This window comes from Exophiala mesophila, assembly GCF_000836275.1.
Source record: "Exophiala mesophila strain CBS 40295 unplaced genomic scaffold supercont1.4, whole genome shotgun sequence".
NCBI lineage: Eukaryota > Fungi > Ascomycota > Eurotiomycetes > Chaetothyriales > Herpotrichiellaceae > Exophiala > Exophiala mesophila.
This window is the reverse complement of record NW_015622507.1, coordinates 451,500-470,619: the sequence shown is the minus strand read 5'-3', so window position 1 is coordinate 470,619 and position 19,120 is coordinate 451,500. Positions and strand designations below refer to the sequence as shown.

The 19,120-nt window shown below is 51.0% G+C and overlaps 5 protein-coding genes across 5 annotated transcripts; 4 read left to right on the top strand and 1 right to left on the bottom strand.

Moving 5' to 3' along the window:
- Positions 1 to 70: 70 nt before the first annotated feature.
- Positions 71 to 1,407, top strand: PV10_05422 (uncharacterized protein; the record flags this gene model as incomplete). Its single annotated transcript, XM_016370096.1, has 2 exons — positions 71 to 192; positions 313 to 1,407. The coding sequence occupies 2 exons, from the start codon at positions 71 to 73 to the stop codon at positions 1,232 to 1,234; spliced, it is 1,044 nt and encodes a 347-aa protein (XP_016222389.1). The 3' UTR covers positions 1,235 to 1,407.
- Positions 1,408 to 10,016: 8,609 nt separating this feature from the next.
- PV10_05421 (uncharacterized protein) lies at positions 10,017 to 11,260 on the top strand. The gene has a single exon (XM_016370095.1). It carries the CDS (start codon positions 10,059 to 10,061, stop codon positions 11,067 to 11,069), a length of 1,011 nt encoding a protein of 336 aa, XP_016222388.1. The 5' UTR covers positions 10,017 to 10,058; the 3' UTR covers positions 11,070 to 11,260.
- PV10_05420 (uncharacterized protein) lies at positions 11,248 to 12,281 on the top strand (the record flags this gene model as incomplete). Its single annotated transcript, XM_016370094.1, has 2 exons — positions 11,248 to 11,890; positions 11,952 to 12,281. Exons 1-2 carry the CDS (start codon positions 11,489 to 11,491, stop codon positions 12,279 to 12,281), a joined length of 732 nt encoding a protein of 243 aa, XP_016222387.1. The 5' UTR covers positions 11,248 to 11,488.
- A 1,365-nt stretch (positions 12,282 to 13,646) lies between these two features.
- On the top strand, positions 13,647 to 15,953 carry PV10_05419 (uncharacterized protein). Its single transcript, XM_016370093.1, has 2 exons — positions 13,647 to 14,339; positions 14,397 to 15,953. The coding sequence occupies exons 1-2, from the start codon at positions 14,295 to 14,297 to the stop codon at positions 15,414 to 15,416; spliced, it is 1,065 nt and encodes a 354-aa protein (XP_016222386.1). The 5' UTR covers positions 13,647 to 14,294; the 3' UTR covers positions 15,417 to 15,953.
- An 843-nt stretch (positions 15,954 to 16,796) lies between these two features.
- Positions 16,797 to 19,046, bottom strand: PV10_05418 (uncharacterized protein). The gene has a single exon (XM_016370092.1). It carries the CDS (start codon positions 18,643 to 18,645, stop codon positions 17,170 to 17,172), a length of 1,476 nt encoding a protein of 491 aa, XP_016222385.1. The 5' UTR covers positions 18,646 to 19,046; the 3' UTR covers positions 16,797 to 17,169.
- Positions 19,047 to 19,120: the final 74 nt, after the last annotated feature.

Here is a 19,120-nt window from a genome sequence, read left to right as displayed (position 1 = left end):
CCATCGTTCTTTGTTCTTCCCCGTCGCAGGAACAATCTCTCTTACATTTACCATTTTCCCACTCGGAATCATGAAAGGTGTAGTATTTGAACAAGTAGGCGCCAACCCCAAACTTGTTCATGACCTCGAAGTCCCATCTCCAGGGCCTGGTCAGGTCTTGGTCAAACCAATATGGATGGCGATCAACCCTGTGTAAGTTTCTGCGTCCCCTAGATTGACTAGTGTGCCGAATGATGAGCCTCATTCTCACTTCTCACTCCTGGTGGCATCTCCCTTGCCGCCGAGCCTTCTGACCCCGATTTCCTTGTCCAGTGACGCCTTTATGAGCAAATTTGGACTCTTGGTTGTGGATTGGCCGCTGGGACTTGGCTGCGACTCTGCTGGTGTCGTCACCGACTCAGGAAATGAGGCCACCGAGAAATATGGTCTCAAGGCGGGCGATGCTGTTTTTGGCTGCACTAGGCTCGGAGTCAAGGGTTACGCCGCCGCTCAAGAGTTTCATCTTTTTGACGCTCAAGTGGTCTTTCCCAAGCCCGACAAGATCACCTTCCAGGAGGCGGCCACTTTGGGTGTGGCTAGCTTGACTGCGGCCTTGGGTCTGTTTAATGGGTTGCATATTCCCGTCCCTGACCCCAAGAACCTGCCCAAAGCGCAGGACCAGTGGCTCATTGTTCTTGGAGGAGCAAGCAGCGTCGGAAAGGTCGCTATCCAGCTAGCTCAAGCGGCTGGCTACAATGTCATCGCCTCTAGCTCACCTGGATCAGCAGAGATCATCAGCAGTTTGGGCGCGGTCCCTTTCAACTACAAGGACTCTCCTGAGCAACAAGTCAAGGAGGTCTTGAAAGTCACGTCTGGAAACTTCTCGCGCCTGTATGATGCCGTCGCTAACGACGACCTGACCGTTGTCACACGTTTGTTCGAAGCAAGCACCTTTCCGGACAAGTACTTTACCACAACCAACGACTGGAACCCTACCATTAAAGACTTTTCGGGAGCCAAGACTGACATGATCGCTCTCGGCGCAATAGGTAGGCCAGAAGCCGAGGAGCTCAACGCAAAGCTGGAGCAATACATTCCTTGCATTATTGGGCTGATCGAGAGTGGCAAGCTGACACCGTCCGAGTATCAGGCGATTGGCGATGGGGGGTTCGAAGATGCCATTGCTGCATATCACCACCAGACATCTGGCGCAGGAGGTTCACGAAAGGTCCTAGTCAAACTTCACGACCCATGAGACGTCTGTGAGGAAACGAATCAGCTGGACCCGGAGAAGGATATGCTAGGGAATTTTGTGTAGACAAGGTCGAGATATCGTGCCTTGTATCGCTTGGAAGAAATCCTTCTGTTCACCATCTGTAGAGTAGAAAAGCCTGCTGCCTTGTCCATCGCAGATCAGTACAATGTAACGATCAAAAAGGAATTGATGCAGATTTAGTGCGACCGAAACCTATAGCGGGAAACCCACTGTGGTGATACAATGCATAGACGCCAGCGTCGTGCACCCACGTGGCGAGGACTGCACTGGGAGGTGCTTCTGCTGCCATTACGAACTCTTTGCCAGCCTGGACTTCCTTTTGACTGGATGCATCTGCCCTACCTGGGTTGGTGGCAATTCCTAACACGCCTCTAGAGTGCAATCGGACCTCGTAATGTCTGACTGTGTATGTGTTGTGCTCATTGGGGTCTTGTTAGAGCGTACAGAAGCCACTCGCAGGTCAATGGAACTACTCGTGCCTTGGGGAGAGAATCAGAGAGGAGGTGTTGGTATCCGAGCATTGGTTACACCCAAGTGAAGTTGCTCAATGACGGTCGAAAGTCTTGACGATGCTCAGGACATGGCGGACGACTGGTTGGTTATTTGGCTTCTGCAAGGCAGAGACAAATAGAATAAAGGCAGACTTGCTGTTTGGGGAGGTTCAAGGATCTCGCTGATCTCTACAGTATCCTGTAACAGTATTGTCAGCCTTATCTCGAATCAAGTCCTCGACAAGCAAATCTCAAATCCACCCAGGTAAAAGAGAGCAGCCAGTAAGGTCAGTGGCAAGGGGGATTTCAAGGCGAAGTGGCCAATTGGCAACCAGCTGGGCTTCCATGTAACGCCGATTGGGGGCAGATCCTTCGAAGCGGACACTAACCTACTTAGACCATGCACCACCATGGTCTGGAAGAAGTTCTGTGCATGGTGCAGAATGCAAAAAAAAGGAGAGTGGGAGACAAAACATCGGATGTTAGGATCCGTCCCAGAGAGCAAATGAAATCTGGGGCTCGCCTAAGTAAGTGCTACTTTTACTTAGCGCAGCCTGTAGGTGCCTGGGTATCACAGGGGCCTTTGGTCGCCTTGGGCACAATAATACAGTCAACCGAGCACTTAAAGTGTTCCAGTAAGATATTTTAGGACAAAAGAATTGTATCCAACTTGTCCAGGAGTTCGTTTGACCTCTAACCTTTCAACCTACGGTGCCAGATATTCAGGCAACGTGGTTAATGGTAATGGATCTGTGAGTTGGTGGCCATGACTCAAGATAGTTAGTCGAATACCTAGGTAATTACTACAACCATGATGACTGTGGTCTACTTCATGAGTCTTCCTTGGGCCACGTCGTTGACTCTTCCAGGCGTCAATGACCACAGTACATACAGTCCAGTACATCAACCCTCGCCTATCACTCGAGGTTGTATCGTAGCCACACATCGATCGTGGTCGATATGCACACCTAGATACATCCACTTGCACCTTGACAGCAAACACACGATTGAGCACACGGTGCCATGAACAAAATCCGCAGCATCAGGATTGCACCACCTGTGGCACAGTGCCAACGCTGCCATGCTGCCGCCATTCGTCCCTGGGTAGCCAATCTCCAGGACAAACATGGCGTCACAAGCCCCCATGAAGCTTAAAGAACGAGGGGGACCTTCCGCCCCCCTACTGGAAACCCAGCTGACACGCGGCTAAGTCCAGATGACTGTTGACTGTCGCCCCCAAGAGCTGGAATGATTCCAGACTCGGTTTCGCACCACCGTCGATCCACCTGATGACTTGTCTGTTGAGGGCTCCATGTCGAATAGTGAGGCGACACTCGCTCACGCTCAACACTCAACCTTCCTCCATCTTGTCACCACGCCTCGGTTTGCAGTCGTTCGTTTGTGAATACCAACGCCTCGTCGAGCTTCCTTCTCTTTATCTTTCCATAGATCAATGGAGTTTCTTTCGTCCAACCATCCTCCCCACGCAACACGGGTACAGAACCAATCTTTCACCATTTCCAACCACAGTCTTCTCACTCACCAAAGTCCAAATTCTCTGCAAATTGGCACCACCACTAGGTTGTGCCTGTGTTTCATTCTCTCAAGGTTATACCTCTTTGGATCGGGTGTGCACGTCGATGTGACCTTGCACCCCAATCACCAACGTCGTCCAAGGACACCTTTTCCAAGACACTTCCGAGAGTGAACAATCCTTTCGGGATAAATATATATATGAATAAGTCGACCACAACCAAACAATAAGCATCCCAAGGTGGGCTCGACCTCCCCGTCGAAAGTGCCGCACGCACAAGTTCCCATCACACTTTGGTGTTGATGGGCATGGTCGACTGACGGTCGTCTCAACCACTTCCATTCACCGATTCCATCTCCAACGTCCGTGTTCCACACCATCACCATGACGGGTCGTTCGCAAACAGGCCAGCACCAGGTTGATCCAACTCTCCATGAGCAATCACACGGTAGCACACAACACCAAGTATCTGACGATCATGGCTCCGACGATCAGGCTTGGTCGTCTCCCACGGGGTCGAGCAGGAGCTCCCATGAATCCGACAATTATACTTCGGCTGAAATAGTCGAAGAAGGCATGTTAGCCATCCCGCTTTGTACCGACCCGCACTCAGTCCGTCAGCTTCGAAGGGCTGTTAGCCGCCCTCTTATCAACAAGGACACCTTACATGCGATTGACCTCGACGAGATCGAAAAAAACATCAAGCTTAGAATCGACATCAACTTCGATCACCATATCAATTTTTCAGCGTCGGGTGGTCAAAACGCCGAGGACAAGCAAGTGGTGTCCGAGGAGTATTGGGAAGCTTTGGCTGCCGAACTCAAGATCTTGTGTCAGCACAACATCATGGCAAAGTGTGACGAATGCGAAGAAAGGCTGAAATTAGGCGAGACAACCCAGTATCACTTTCGCCCCCGCCTAGAAAAGTTTTTTGTCACCTTGAAGGAACTTCTAATAACCATGACGCAGTATCATGAGTGGGATCAAATTTGTCATTACCTTGACGTTTCTTTGCGCATGCAGGAAGCCTCCCACGGCATGTTGGATGCCAGTTGGCTGGGACAATGGCTTTCTCGTCTGATGATCCGTCATTGCGCCCCAGTCCGAGATGCAATGGCTCGCGAGATGGCCCGGACAATTGACGATGGCATGGAAAAAGGTGACTTTTCCATTATCACCGACGGAATTCGACAACTCTTCGAGTTACTCGAGGTTATGAAACTTGACGTCGCCAACAACTCGGTTCGCCGCAAACGCTATTCTCTGATTGACGACACCGTCAATTTTCAGCGCGGCTATTTTCGAGACCGCATGGAAGCTGGTAGGATCATGGTACGCTCATCACGGCTGTGGTTTCAGGCAGCCACTGAACGACATGAGTCCTGTCTCCAGTATGCTCTCCAACCGCGTTCACCACCCTTGGCTGCACTGGTTCATGGGCTTGTCACCATTGCGGCCAAACCAAACTTCTCGATACCAGATTCTCTCTTTTACGACACCCGCCGCTTCAATTTCGTCCAGCGTAAAGTTCAAGATTTGGCCACTATTCGCCTCTGTCTTGATGTCTTTGAGCGCCTGGTGTATAAGATGATGGGGCTGGAGGAAACCGGCGATCGCGGCAATTCTCCTCTCCAGGACTGCATCGAGACACAGCGTAAAGATCTCAAGGTCAGACTGATAGACCTCACCGACGATAGCTCGACTGAGAAGGTCAACATGGAAGAGAGAGAGGATGACAAGACCAGCCATATTGCTCTGGAGATTCTGCGCTCCGCGTCCGTTGTAATCGGAGAGATGCAGAAAACCGAGCCCGAGTCCCTTTCTGATGATCTGGTGGAAGATGCCAACGATCTACTCCAGGAAGCGTTCGAACTCGAGGCAGATACCATGGGATACATAATACCACTGGCTCAGGAGCTAGAGGAGTTGGCCCAGGCCCAGACAAGGGCGTTTGAAAACATGACCCCGCTGGCCATCAGTGATGAACAGAGACGTTGGGCTGAACAGCGATGGGCCGCTAAAGAAAGACCACTGATACCAAGCGTGGAAGATCTGGCCCGCAGGATAGCCCATATCGCCGTGATCCATTTCCGCGTTTGGGCTGATCTGCTTTATCTCGCGCCTGATGAGTTATTTGAACCATGACCTTTGCAGGCCTCGGATTTTGCATTTCCAGGTTGACCAGATTTTATGTGAATTAGGTATACAGGAAGGTCATGGCGTTGGCATGGCGGATAGACCTTGCAGTGCTGGGAGCACTGCTTGCTTGCCAAAGATACCCTTGTGCTTGTGAACTTTTCGAATTGATGTATTACAAAGCAAGGGCGTTAGGAGGTGCGATTGGCCTGATCCATGACCACAAGGCGTGGGGCTCGCCTGTGGCATTATGGACATCCAAAAGACGCTCGAAACCATATTCGAGCAGAATTATACAGGTTTGTGATGCGACTCTGGAAGACGTGTCTCTCAACAGCTAGTAAGATTTTATATTGAACCTTGTCTGCTTCTGAACTTTCTTTGATCCATACCACGTGATTTCGCGCACCGAAACACGCGTCCTCGCACGCGTAATGTGCTTGTCGGCAAGAGCGTAATGAACAGTGAAAACCGGTCGCGGCTGCGTTTAGAAGTCAGCATCATTTTCTCGACAAATTTTTCCATTTACCTCGTATAATCTTATCATCTATATCTCTACGCTCCCTACTCGACCAAAATCTAATGTCAGTGGGCGATCAATATGGCCCGCGGTGGCCCTAGGGCCTCCCAAATCTACCAGATGCCAAACTCGTTTCAAACTTTCCCCATGACCGTTTGCTCTTCTCACATCTTCGCACCTCTTCTCGCCTTGAGATAACTCGGTACTCTCTCTGGTAAGACGGTGATCATCTGCTCCAGCCATTTCCTCGTCATGGCAGGATCAATCACACTGTCGATCTCTGCCGCCATAGCCATGTTGATGGCCTTGCCTTCACTGTACATGACATCGATCATCTCCTGCTCCTTCTTCTGCCTCATTTCAAGATTCTCGATAGCCTCCAGCTCTTTTCTGTAGGCAAGCCTTACAGCACCTTCGATGCCCATGCCGCCGAAGACGGCACTCGGCCACGCCACGCACATGCTGTTCCTCATACTTGCGCCCCCCAGCATCGCTTGTGCACCGAGTCCGAAACCGTTCCTTAGAACAATCCCTAGGACACGACCGCCGAGAAGAGCGAATTCTTGTGAATTGCCGAACCAGTCACCGAAGCAGCGGTACGTGCTTCCGGCACCTTGAGCTTCGATCGACCGCTCAAAGTCGGGGCCCACCATGAATCCAGGGGTGTCGCAGAGGCTGATGAGATGCATGCCACCGAGACGGATGAGGAGACGGAGAAGACGGTTGACCTTTGCTCCGGATGCGACATCGATGGCGCCGCCTAGCGGAGACGAAGAATTAGAAGCCATGATAGCCACTGCGTGGCCGTTGATGCGGCCAAACCCTGTGAGCACAGAGAGGCCCCACTCGGGAGAGAACTCGATAAAACTATCGTCATCTAACAGTAAGTTGATCACACGTCGGACGTCGTACGCTCGGCGACGAGATGACAGTGGCGGCACTGCGGTGCGTAGGCGAAGAGGATCCGATGTGTAATCACTCTTGCCTGGTGGCAGTTGTGGGTGAGTGAACATAGCAACCATCTTACGAACCAGTGGCGCAGCTTCGACCTCGGTGTCGACAAGTACGTCGATGCCACCCGAGCGCATATGGACATCGACGGGGCCAATATGGTGGTGCTCAAAGCGGCCGAGCCCTCCACCCTCGATCATTGCTTGACCACCCATGCCGATTGTGGTCAACTTCCTGGAGGGCGCGTCTTTTGAGCCGCCTCTTGTAGCGATGATGATGTCGCAAGTCCCCAAGAATGCAGCGTTGCCTGCAAAGCAGTATCCATTTACGACTGCAACAGAAGGTATCCCTCTTGCCTTGATCTCGCCCATTAGACCGAATGAAGGTGTCTTCAGGCCGGCCATGCCCAAGTGATCGGTGTCCCCTGGTCTCCCACCGCCTCCTTCGGCGTACAAGACGACGGGCGCAGGATGATCGATGACAGATTGGAAGATGCGGTCCAACTTCTGATGATGAAAGTGCCCTTGCGTGCCGGCAAGGACGAGATAGTCGCCAATGACAACTGCAACTGGATGAGCATTTATCTTGGCCCAGCCCACGATGATACCATCTCCACTTGTTCGAGCGATGAGATAGGACATGGGGTACCTCTTCCTCTGTGCAGCGACCACTAGGTCCCCAGTTTCAATGAATGAGTCTTTGTCCACAAGTAAGTCGAGATTCTCCCGGCCGGTGAGATATCCATTTGCATGGCGCTTGGCCACGTCTTCTTCGCGTCCAGCGTACTGTAGAGAGGCCTTGCGGTCGTTCAGCTCCGTCAGCTCCGGCCGTAGCTGCTCTGGATCTTCTGTTTCTGTTTGGTCGGTGGTGTTGGTAGATGAAGTTTCACCATCCGAGATGGTGAAGAGAAGAGGATCGCCGGCATTGACTTGCTGTCCTTGGGTGACGGCCACCTTGGCCACCACACCGTCGCAGGCGCTCCGGACTGAATGTTCCATCTTCATGGCAACGAGAACGGCCAACTCCTGGCCAGCCGTGATCTTATCGCCTTCGCTCACCAGGACGGAAAGCACAACCCCAGTGACATGTGCGATCAGCTCCTCAGAGCCCGCAGGTCGCTCAACTTTGGCTGCACCCTCCGTCGGCGAGGTGGCTTCCTCGGAAGTGGTGTCAGCTTGGGCACGTAATGCGTCTTCAAACTGTTGCGTGGCATTGTACAAAGCCTCAAAATTGTCCTGAATGGTCAAGATGTTGCTCTTTCCTTGTTGCACGGGTTCGCTGTCCAGCAAAGCCATCAGAAATGCCTGATTCGTTCTGCACCCTACGATTCTCGTCTCACCGATCGCCCAACGAGCTAGTCGAAGTGCCGAGTCATATGAAGATGAGGTGACGATGAGTTTGGCCAAAAGACTGTCAAAGAGAGGGCTCACGGCATACTTCCGACCTCCTTCAAGAGCTGTCTCGACTCGAACGCCTGCTCCTGTAGGGAAATGTCCTTGTCGAATAGTGCCAGCTTCAGGCTGGGCGTTGCCATCTTGTTTGAAGCTTTCGGCGTTGATGCGGAGCTGAATGGATGTCAGTCGAGGCGATGGGGGTTCACGCGTTATGCCAAGGTCTCCCAGAGTTTGTCCCAAGGCCACCTGGAGCTGCAAGTCGACCAGGTCAACGGCATTAATTTGTTCGGTTATGGTATGCTCGACTTGGATCCTGGGATTGGCCTCCATGAAAAAATAGTTTTCGGTTCCTGCATCGACAAGGAACTCGATTGTGGCAAGACTGCGCAGCTTGACAGCTTTTCCCAACTTTACCGCATCATCGATGATGGCTTGCCTCAGTCGCGACGTGATAGAAGGTGAAGGGGCAATCTCGACGACTTTCTGGTTTCGGCGCTGAAGCGAACATTCTCTTTCCCAGAAATGGCAGACTTGTCCAGTGCCGTCTCCAAGAAGCTGAACTTCAATGTGTTTAGCACCGTGTAGATATCGCTCGGCGAACAAGCTCCCATCGCCGAAAGATGCCTGTGCCTCTCGCTGACAAGCTTGGTAGGCTGAACGAATGGCTTGCTCGTCTGTATTATCATCAACGATGCGGATGCCGCGTCCTCCACCTCCAGCTGCGGCCTTCAAAATGATTTTGCTCCCTGGGCCCAGAGTCTTCCCAAACGCCAATACGTCCGCGATGGAAGAGCCTCGTTCGAGTCCGGTCTTGGTGCCATTGAGAACGGGGATTCCAACATTTGCTGCCAATGACCTAGCGCTTATCTTGTTTCCAAGTTGTGCCAACTGCTCGCTCGATGGTCCAATGAACGAGATACCTTGCTCCTCGCAGAGTCTCACAAATCCAGCGTCTTCGGACAAGAAACCATAGCCGGGTGCGATTCCCCAACAGCCATGTTGCTTGGCAATGTTGACGATACTGGCTGCATCCAGATATGCACCTGCACCTTCTCCAGGAAGTTGAACTGATGAGTCTGCAAGCCGGACATGTGTTTGATCCTTCTCAGATGGAGTGAATAGAGCCACTGTATGAACGGACGAGTAGAGCGAGTATGTCCTAATGAGGCGGCATGCTATCTCGGATCGATTGGCTATGAGAATCTTGATGGGTGGAGAGGAGGACATGCTGAAGGCAACCCAGGAAGATGGTCATCGAATGGAGAGCAATGGGCCGTCGTGTGTCAGGCACATGAATGATGTTTGATCTTGTTTTCTAGGTATCTATAGTGTTGATAAAAAGTCGACTTCCCAGCCTCATTACCGAGGCTCTCGCATACTCGGCTAAGTTCGAGATTTGGGATTGACGGCATCAACGCGCCTATCAACGGTAGACTAACTGGTGACAACTTGGAGTATAAAGGTGCTATTAACCCCACCTTACCCACCTACGAGTAACAAACAATCATGTCGTGCGGGGATGACTTTTCAATGGTAATAGCCGCTGTTTCTGATCGAGCGTCTACAAATAATAAGTTTGCGACGAGTTTGGTTTTTGGGGATGCGGACAGGGCGGCGTCAGCCTAGTCCCAAATGAGGCGAGTGACGATCAGGCTTGGCTCAATACGCACCAAAAGGGGCCGATGGGCTTGTTCCATTCGTCCCTTAGGACTTCGGATGCAGTGGGTGAATGGTTGTCGTGATTTGTGACGACAAGTTCAGGTGTGCCACGCGCTCAATGGGAAAGCAGGCTACGAAGCCCTGGCTAGAGACTCTGACTCTATCCAAGCTTCATAAGCTGGCAGTCCTTGTCGGATCACCTTGCTCTGGTACCAAATCAACACGGTTGGAAGGCATACGCCAAGCCCTGAAAAACGCGCCGGGCTCTACGCAAATACCTCAACATCATGAGGTCAGCCTCCTCAGTATTGATATGGGCATCAGGAATCTTGCCTTTGCCCACATCAAGGCGCCTCTGAAGCCGGGAAATGGGAGGTCTACCTATCCACAGTATGGAACGCCGGTCCTGGAGGCCTGGCATCGCATCTCTGTTTCGCAGTCACCTAGTATCAATGACAAGATGGTGTCTGTGGACCATGATCCAACAGGACGACACAATAGTCAAATCAAAGCAAAGACAAAGGTCGCAAAAGAATCATTTGAGCCAGTGGACTACGCTGGACATGCCCACAGCCTTGTACAACTCTTATTACACGACTACAAACCCACCCAGATTCTCATTGAGAGGCAAAGGTTCCGTTCTGGCGGTCAATCTGCCGTCCAGGAGTGGACAATCAGAGTGGGTGTGTTTGAGGGCATGATCTATGCCGTGCTTCGAACTCTCCTCGAGCAAGGCAATGTGGATCTAGAAGTTAACCCCATGCTGCCACCCCGGGTGAATCGACTATGGCTTCAAGGCCGAGCCCCTGCTGACCTCAAGGCTGAAAAGAAACTTTCTGGTAGGGAGACAAAAAAGGCCAAGATCGATATTGTTGGTGCGTTGTTAGAGAGCAGCCGTGACGCAAAGACTACACTCCAGCTCGGTGCCTCCTCCAAGGCAATTAGTGAAGAGTTTGTCTCTGTCTGGAAGAAGGAGAAGAGTTCAGGGAGTAGGTCGAGTGCTGGGATTGGAAAGCTCGATGACTTGGCAGACTGTCTTCTTCAAGGATTAGCATGGGTTGAGTGGCAGAACAATCGGATGCGGTTAAACGCCTTGGGAGAAAAGGCGTTTGACTTGGGTGTTGACTGAGGTGCGACAAACCGTGCAATTCTGCAAATACCACACGCTCAATGGAAGATTTGACATCTGCAAACGCGTTGCGATGAGACCTGGTGGCTGTCCCAAAAGCCACAAATGGCGATATCAAATCATGCTTGCGAGAGGTTGCACTGACTAGGTCATGCCAACTGCAAGACCCCGACCCGTGGCATGACATCGAGACCTCCTTCCTCGTGAAGCGTGGATGGTTTGTTCTTGCCAGAGTCGTGACATGAAGGCCGTGACTTCCTCAGAAATGGTCTCTCTCTTTCTCTCTCTCAAATCATTCAACATGCTCTACCTTTATCTGCATGTCTCTTCTCTCCTTGGAACGATCACTGCCGGGCCTCCTTCGATTTTCCCACATCAGTTGAGCTTGCTCGAGTTCCACAACCACCCCCACATTCAGAATGTTTGGGTTTCTTATCTTCACAATCCTTCTTCAGCCCTTGGGAATCTTGGGCATCCCCAATCAGCTGAGAGATGACGGCGTCTCAAGTACTTTGACTGTGACCGTTCACAATGCCACATCTACAAGCTACGTCACGTTGAGCACCGGCGAAGTCCCGGCATATAGCCAACCCCACAGGACCACCATTAGCCCTAGTGATTTCTCGACTGTCACTATACCTGACCCAACCTTTACAGCCATTGCTGTTCGCGGCGGCTCTCCTATTCATCTTCTGCCCATAAATGCTGTGAGACAAAGATTCTTCGTGGGACACCAAGTCAGAACCTTTTGCCCAGAAAACGTCGAGCGATACGATGCTTGCCCGCCTGGGGGTCTCACAGCTTTTACTCTTTGTTCAATGGTGAGATACAACTCAGGATGAGAATTGGTCAATAAGACCTCATGGCTAAAAGAACTCTCAGGCGGTCCTTCACCCTGGCGGCCAGTCTCTCTGGGCAACACCAGACGGTACCTTGGGGTATACCTATCCGCATTCGGGTATCTTCCCCATGGGCGGAGAAGCATGTCCCTTCACCTACACCGAGGATCAAGAGTCAGGTTTTGGACAGCTGACCTCGAATCTCCACAACGCCACCGGTCTGCAGGCTTGTCCAACTATCGACGGCAGATGGCAAGTCTTCTTGAAGATTGAGGGGTCCGACGTCCCTGGATACAAGTCAGAGGAGTGCCTGGAATTCGAGGCTTTTGCAGTAGAATACCACGGACCAGTTCCTGCTTGGGAATATGCATGACAAGAGGTGAGCTGAGGTTCATGTGGATTCCAAGGTCTAGGCTAATGGTTGAAAGAGTGTATCATGGGCCATATCGAGATAGTGGGAAGCATGAGTCTATGGTTATGTGATGACATTGATGGAAGTAGAACAATGAGATACACAATGCATCAATCAGGCAGTAGGTCACAAGGTGGTTTGGTGTCAGATCATCATGGAGAATGGACAGCATTTACAAGTACCTACATACATGGTGAAGTAACTGAAAGGGAAGATGCATCCATGTAGGGATGAACTTGGTGTCTGTTTCGAGATCCTAGGAGGTCGAATAAGATGAGGGTGTATCTGAGCCAGGAACATGGGTCCTGGAAGATCAGATGAGATCTGGGGGCACTTTGACACTTGTGCGCCGAGGAGATGGTTCATGGCGAGGATGAAGTGGAATTTGATGAGGCATCTACAGCATAAAATAAACAATCTGTAACAACTTGACCAACAAAGTAAACTTTAACGGCGCAGCTGACACACACGTGGGGATCTGGAGAGATGGGCACCTTTGGCCCACCAACTTGGATCCTCTTTGACTGATTACTACTCCGTACATACCAACTTGCTGGCACCGTCTCCCCTAATCGTCCAGGCGTATACCTGTTACAGGAAAACGTGTTCCATTTTGACTTCAGAAGCCGGAGATTGCCAGAATGTGGAGGACTTTATCACGACCAACAATCATTTCCACGTTTGATCGGAAATAGGGCCGAGGGAACCATGTGGGTACAGAAGAGGTAGGGTAACAAAAGTGTGATAATATTAGGTCTGGCGTGCATGGGTTGTAAATCATGATGATATCAAAATATTCTTATTTTATTCAACCTCTAACACCAGCAAATATGCCTCCAAATACTCCGAATCTACTCGTACCTTGGTTGATTAACGTCTGTCCTGCGTCCACCACAGATTGCACTTAGCGCACTTGGCTGGGTTCATGCAAGCTTGTCCAGGCTTGGTTGGACACGGGTCCTTGCGACCCTGTAAGAGAAGCGAGGCCGAGTCGCCCCAGGTCTCTTGGCCTTTACTCTAGGCCTCCTCGGCCACTAGGCACGCCTGGAGGCTCGGATGACGCTGGTTAAGCGTGGAGGGTAGGGAATTGCAGCCGCTGCGAGACCACCTTGGGCGTGGGTCCAAGGCCTGTGGCTTACTTAAAGTCGCATCCACTTTTGGGCCCTTTGGACCAGGGACCCTCGATTCTCGCTTGTCGCCAGGGGAGTCCCAGGCATGATTTGACAGGACGACGCCTATTCGCTAGAGTCTGCGTTCATTTTCCCATGTCCCAATCTCCACAGCCAATCAAACCCTCCGTCCCTCTACCCATCCTGTCCTCTTTTTCACAATCTGATCTCACTCCTCGGAATCGAGCTTCGCTTACTCGGTGCCACGGTCCTGATCCATCGTAATGGGTAGGGATAACTCAACTGTGCTAACCTCATCTTCTGCTGGTCAAACAAGCCACTCCTGGACGACTCTTCTCAACTGCTCTCCAAGCCGTGTCCACCCACTGGCTGAGCGGCCGATAGATGCACCCACACTCCTCCACCGTGGTGACGCTGAGGCTAGCTGGATGGCTATCTTCACCAGGTCACATTCGACCTGAAACCTCGCATTGACTACATTTTCTATTCTTTTGACCACTACTGTTAATCCTTTGGCAGAGAGTCATTGTCATGTCCTGCATGGCTTGACGCACCCTTCCCTCCTCAGTCACCTTCCAGACCCTTCTCAACCAGTCTGACTCTGTTGACACCACAATCTCATTCGATTTCTCAGTTGTGTCACAGATATTCTGTTCCCACTCACTCTCGTCCATCTCGCGCATCTCCCAACACCCGATCTGAAATGTCCATCTGCCGAAATGCCAAATCCTGTCGACTCTAGTTGATAACCCGCCTGCAACTCGGCTACTTTCTTCTCATCAAATCTCCATTTACCACTACTGCTGTCGGGGCAAGATTCTATATTCTTCCTGAGCCAACAGTCATGCCGCCCTCAGCCAATCACCTCACGATTGTGACCAGGCCTCCTGTATGCTCGTCCTCGATAGTGTTTGCGTTTCCCCCTGCTGACAACTTTTCAATGTAGATTCACCAGAAATACTTGGGAGAGCCAGACGACCCTCACTATATTCCCGATTCGCCATGGATCTCGCGCCAGTTCATCCCCGAAGAGATCGAGGCCGAGTTGAAGCGGTCATGTTTGATGGTGCTGGCCAATGTGCCACATTCGGATGAAATGTCGGATGATCCTCTTCAATATCTAGCAGCTCAGATATTGGAGGGACGAGCAAAATCCGCCCAAGACAAGAAATCCGAGAAATCCGAGCGCATATCGGCATCAAACCACTGTCGTGATAAGTCATCCAACTTTGTTGCAAAGCAACGCCTTCCCTCCGATGCAGCATCGAGCATCCAGTCACGATCTTCCAACCGTGACACCATCAACACAACCACCACCGCCGACTATTCAACGCCGCTGACAAGTGCAGGACTCACGCCGGCCGACTCGGCGCGAAGGTTTTCTGATGCAGCGCGGAAATCATACAACAGTTCCAAAAAGCCCGGAAGCAGCCTCCGCAATGAATCACAGATGGTTGTGGCCAAGAGCCGCGTAACCTCTGCACCCAACCAGGTTCTACCCAAGTCGCTCGATGGCACCAACCCTTCCCAGGACATCCAAGCCATAAAAAGAACGCTTCGCCTTGTCACCGATGACTTTTCGAGGCCACCAAGTAGTGGCAACACATCCACGGACCATCTGCCCGACCCAGCAAATCTTTCCATGCCGGACCTGAACAAGTCCCTTCCACCACCGCCACCAGAGCCCGAGTCAGCGGTTGAAGACCAAAAACAACCGCATATCAGCCGATTAATGAAGACGATCAAAAAGAAGAAGAGCATGAATGCCGTTGGTGTACGCAACCACATCCAGATACACGAAGCTCCTCCTAGACCTCACACCCACAAATCGAACACAGCGCCAACGTGGGCTCAACCTCCACCTGAACCTCAATTCCTTCCAGCCGAACCCTCATCCAGCAAGACTCGGTTTAGACTACGATTGTTTACTAGACGGCACCGACCTGCAGATCTACTAGTGACCTGACGTCTCTTACTGGACAATCTGCATGTTTCAGCAGTTTTGTATACCAATAATTAATTCATCCTGAGTGGGGGATTCGACGATGCAAGGAAGCAGCCGAAGCATTCGGCGCTCAAAATTCGGGTTCTCAGCGCCCAAGTCGTCCATATCCACCATCAGCAGTCACACTCGACCTGGCATTAGGAACAGCCAATGGTTGTACTTGCCAGTGACCACAGCAGATACAGTGACGGTCGCCAGACATGCACTAGAAATGCAATACCTCCTCTTGATATCAAGTGCCTGTAACATGGAACTCCAAAGCAAGCCATGTCATCAAGAACTCCAGCCCAGCTCAATCACGAGTTTGGCAGTCCCATCTCCTTCTTGGAGAACACAAGTGGCGACGGTATTCCGGTCCACAGATATGTACACACCCAAAAGCACAAGCACAGTATGGCTTTGAATATACACATATGCACACTTTCCAACCAGGATTATTCTGATTTATTATATTCCTCTTTTCCATTCCGCCAGGACCCCTGGAACGAGGGAGCGCCCAACGAGAATGTCGAGAAACGTCAGCAAGCAACACAACAAGTACACGAGACGATACCCAAACGCAAATCAATGCAATGCAATACAATACAATACACACGCAAATGGTAATGCAGTATGTGACTCGTGATGAGCAATCAGAAAGAACACGAGCAGAGATGAGAGAGCGCTGCAAAGCAAAGCCAAAGCCAAAGCGAAAGCAAACTCTACCGACTGACGACCTGCAGTCGAGATATGTAATTATAGGAGATTGGACAGGTCGGTGGGCGAAAGAAGAAAACGGACCCCTCCAGAGACAGGGGCCTCTGGAATCCAAGCCAGCAACTGTTTCCAAATGTGCTTTGCACATATTCCTCCATTTTCAGCAGGCAACACAGACAGATAATCTAGAAGACTATCTTGTACGAAATTCAATCACGACTAGCTGGAAAAGACCATACGACACTATTGTAGCAGTGTACGTAAGATGATCTTCACACTCGGGGTCCACAAAGAAAGGAATCATTATTGATGTAGTTTGATCGACTCTATTGACTCCTTGACATATTGACGAGTCAAGATGTGGGGCCCATTTGGCCGAGACTGACTCATTCGAATCCTTCATTCACGTGTGGTGCGTTCACGTGGTCAGAATCAGAATCAGAATCAGATTTCCAGATCCAGATCCAGATCCATATCCCGATTCACATTCCCATTCAGATTCCCATTCCCATTCCCATTCCCCTTACACGAGCCATGCATGTTCGTAGATCCATGCATGTATGCGTTGGCCAACTGCACATCTTGATTCTTGACAGCCAATGTCTCGGGACCTGCCCAACATACGACGAGTACCCAGGATCTTGCCCTGACTTTGCGTGCTCCTTATTTTCACGCGTGGCTCGGAGAATTAAGGGTGCCACGTGTATGACATTTTAATGATTAGACCAACCATCAGGTTGGCTTGCTGACCGTATTCGTACATATCTACACTTCCCTAGCTGTCCAGACTGATATTGAGAGTGGTCAGTATAAAACCCTCTTGTTGAACATCCAGCCAAGATGGGAACATTATCGTCTCGCCAGAGACTGCTTCTGAGCACCATCAGCGCCATACACTCATCAATCAAACTTGTCGCTCGCCAATCCAAGCACTATCGCCAACATACACCAAAAGGTCTGCATGCTGGAGCCACCTGAACCTTCCAAGTGCTTAAACCATGATATATCCTCAAACAGTCTAACTCCTCAGCTCGTTGAATATATAAGGAAATATCACCATGCATGCCTTCCAAAACACCAAAAGTCCCTGTATCAGGCTCAATGGGAACAAGAATATCCCATTTTGTTGAATCAACACCCATATACTCAACAAAGCGACGCTGAAGAAGTGGTAGATCAAGACAAGCGGCTGTCGAATGATTCCAGCGAGTAAGCTCACGGGGCCGTCGATACAATCCCCGCCTCGCTGGAAATATCGAAAGCATCCGCTCTGCAGATATCGGAGCTGCCAGTCATTGGCGGCAAACAAGGAATAGAGAGCTTGGGCCAGGATGTTGATGATGGACGTCAAGTTCTTCCGCCGCCAGTGAAAGGCACGGAATTGGCGGAGGACGAGTTTGGTGTCTTCAAGATCGGGGACATTTTTCGGAGAGAGCAACTCTGCAATGAGGACCACGTCGTTCAATGCGACAGTCATTCCTCCTCCTGTCAAAGGATGTCTCATATTAAGTGCATCGCCTAGGATTGCAAAACCGGGTGCTCGGTTGGTCGTGGCTGGGAGCAATGAATTGGGCATGCTTCGAAGCGAGCCTTTCTCTAGCGCGGCCGCAAACGAGGGCTGAACACATTGGGGAAGTGAGGGCAGAACCACTTTTTCCAGATGACCTTTGACTCCTCCATTGGCGGTGGAAGCCGATTCCAGTCCATCTGGGATGTCCACGAGAGCTCGAGTCTCATGAGTTCCGATCTGATAGAGCAACACAGGCGCATTGTCTCCAAGGCACACCGTCCCATGCTGGGGGGTGGGCAGTTGGGCATCGATCAATTCTAGACCCCAAAACCTCGATTTGACTTTTGGCTGGATGTGATGATAGGACTTGCGGAATTTGGAGGCATAACCGTCACAAGCAACGGTGAGAGCACCAAAGTAAAAATCCTTTTGGATTTTGCGAGTCAGTGTTTCCACACCGAGAATTTGTTTGCTGTACGAAGACGATATCAGAGCAGTGGCTTCGGTTTCGAAAACAGTAATATTGGGGTGAACAGTTGCGGCACGGCGCAGTTGGGAAATGAAACGACCATGGTGGAAGGAACGGCCTTCGGGTGATGCTGAAGATTGCGACTTGTTCGCAACAGGAGACGATTTTCCAGCGGCATTCGCAGGGTAAGGGATCTGTACTGCCTCGTCATAATATAGGACTGTGTAGCCTGTGACAGGTATGGCATCAATGTCGTCAAGAGTATGTCGTAGACCAAGTTTTGTCAAAGCCGAATAACCTCCTGGCTGTAACAGTTCTCCCACAATACGGTCGGGCTCCTTGAGTGATTTCTCAAGTAAGATGACACTGCGGCCTTGGTTTCCCAATGCGACGGCGAGCGCACAGCCTAGAACTCCAGCACCAATGATCACCACGTCGGCTTCATGATGAACCCTTCTTCTTTGCTCCCGAAGGTCGGTATCTGCATCCAAGGATGAGTCGAGGATGAGAGGCATGATGGATGAGAAGGAGACTGAGGAATCGAGAATCCAAGGAAGGGGAGAGATGTAGAAGTTATGGGAGATGCAGAGGAGGTATGGCGGTAAGAACGGTTTGTCAAAGAGTGAAGGTGATGTCGAGAATGTGGAAGAGGAAGCTGGAGAAGGATGGATGTGGTCTGAGAGGTGGCGTGACGCGGGCGATGAAGACGAAAAGTAGAGGATGAAGATGGGGGGAGCTCGAGAGACAAAGAAGCCTCAGAGGATAGAATCAGGCCATAGCTAGTCGTTGATCAAAGTGTGAGGATGCTGAGGACGCTCATATAAAGGACCAAGTTCATAGTCAACCCCAAAGGTTGCGGAAGTCGAGTTCAAGATTGGGAGACGAGAAAAGAAAGACGGAGACAGGGATGTGCAGGCGGTGGCGGCGTTGAGTTGACGATTGAGTTGGGGGATGCAAGCCTAAAATGCATTAAGTTAGTGGTGTCGCGGG

Coding starts and splice junctions, on each gene's coding strand:
- PV10_05421 (XM_016370095.1), top strand. CDS start 10,059: ATGGGAAAGCAGGCTACGAAGCCCTGGCTAGAGACTCTGACTCTATCC.
- PV10_05419 (XM_016370093.1), top strand. CDS start 14,295: ATGCCGCCCTCAGCCAATCACCTCACGATTGTGACCAGGCCTCCT. Junction 14,340..14,396: donor CGATTGTGACCAGGCCTCCT/GTATGCTCGTCC, acceptor TTTTCAATGTAG/ATTCACCAGAAATACTTGGG.
- PV10_05418 (XM_016370092.1), bottom strand. CDS start 18,645: ATGCCTCTCATCCTCGACTCATCCTTGGATGCAGATACCGACCTTCGG.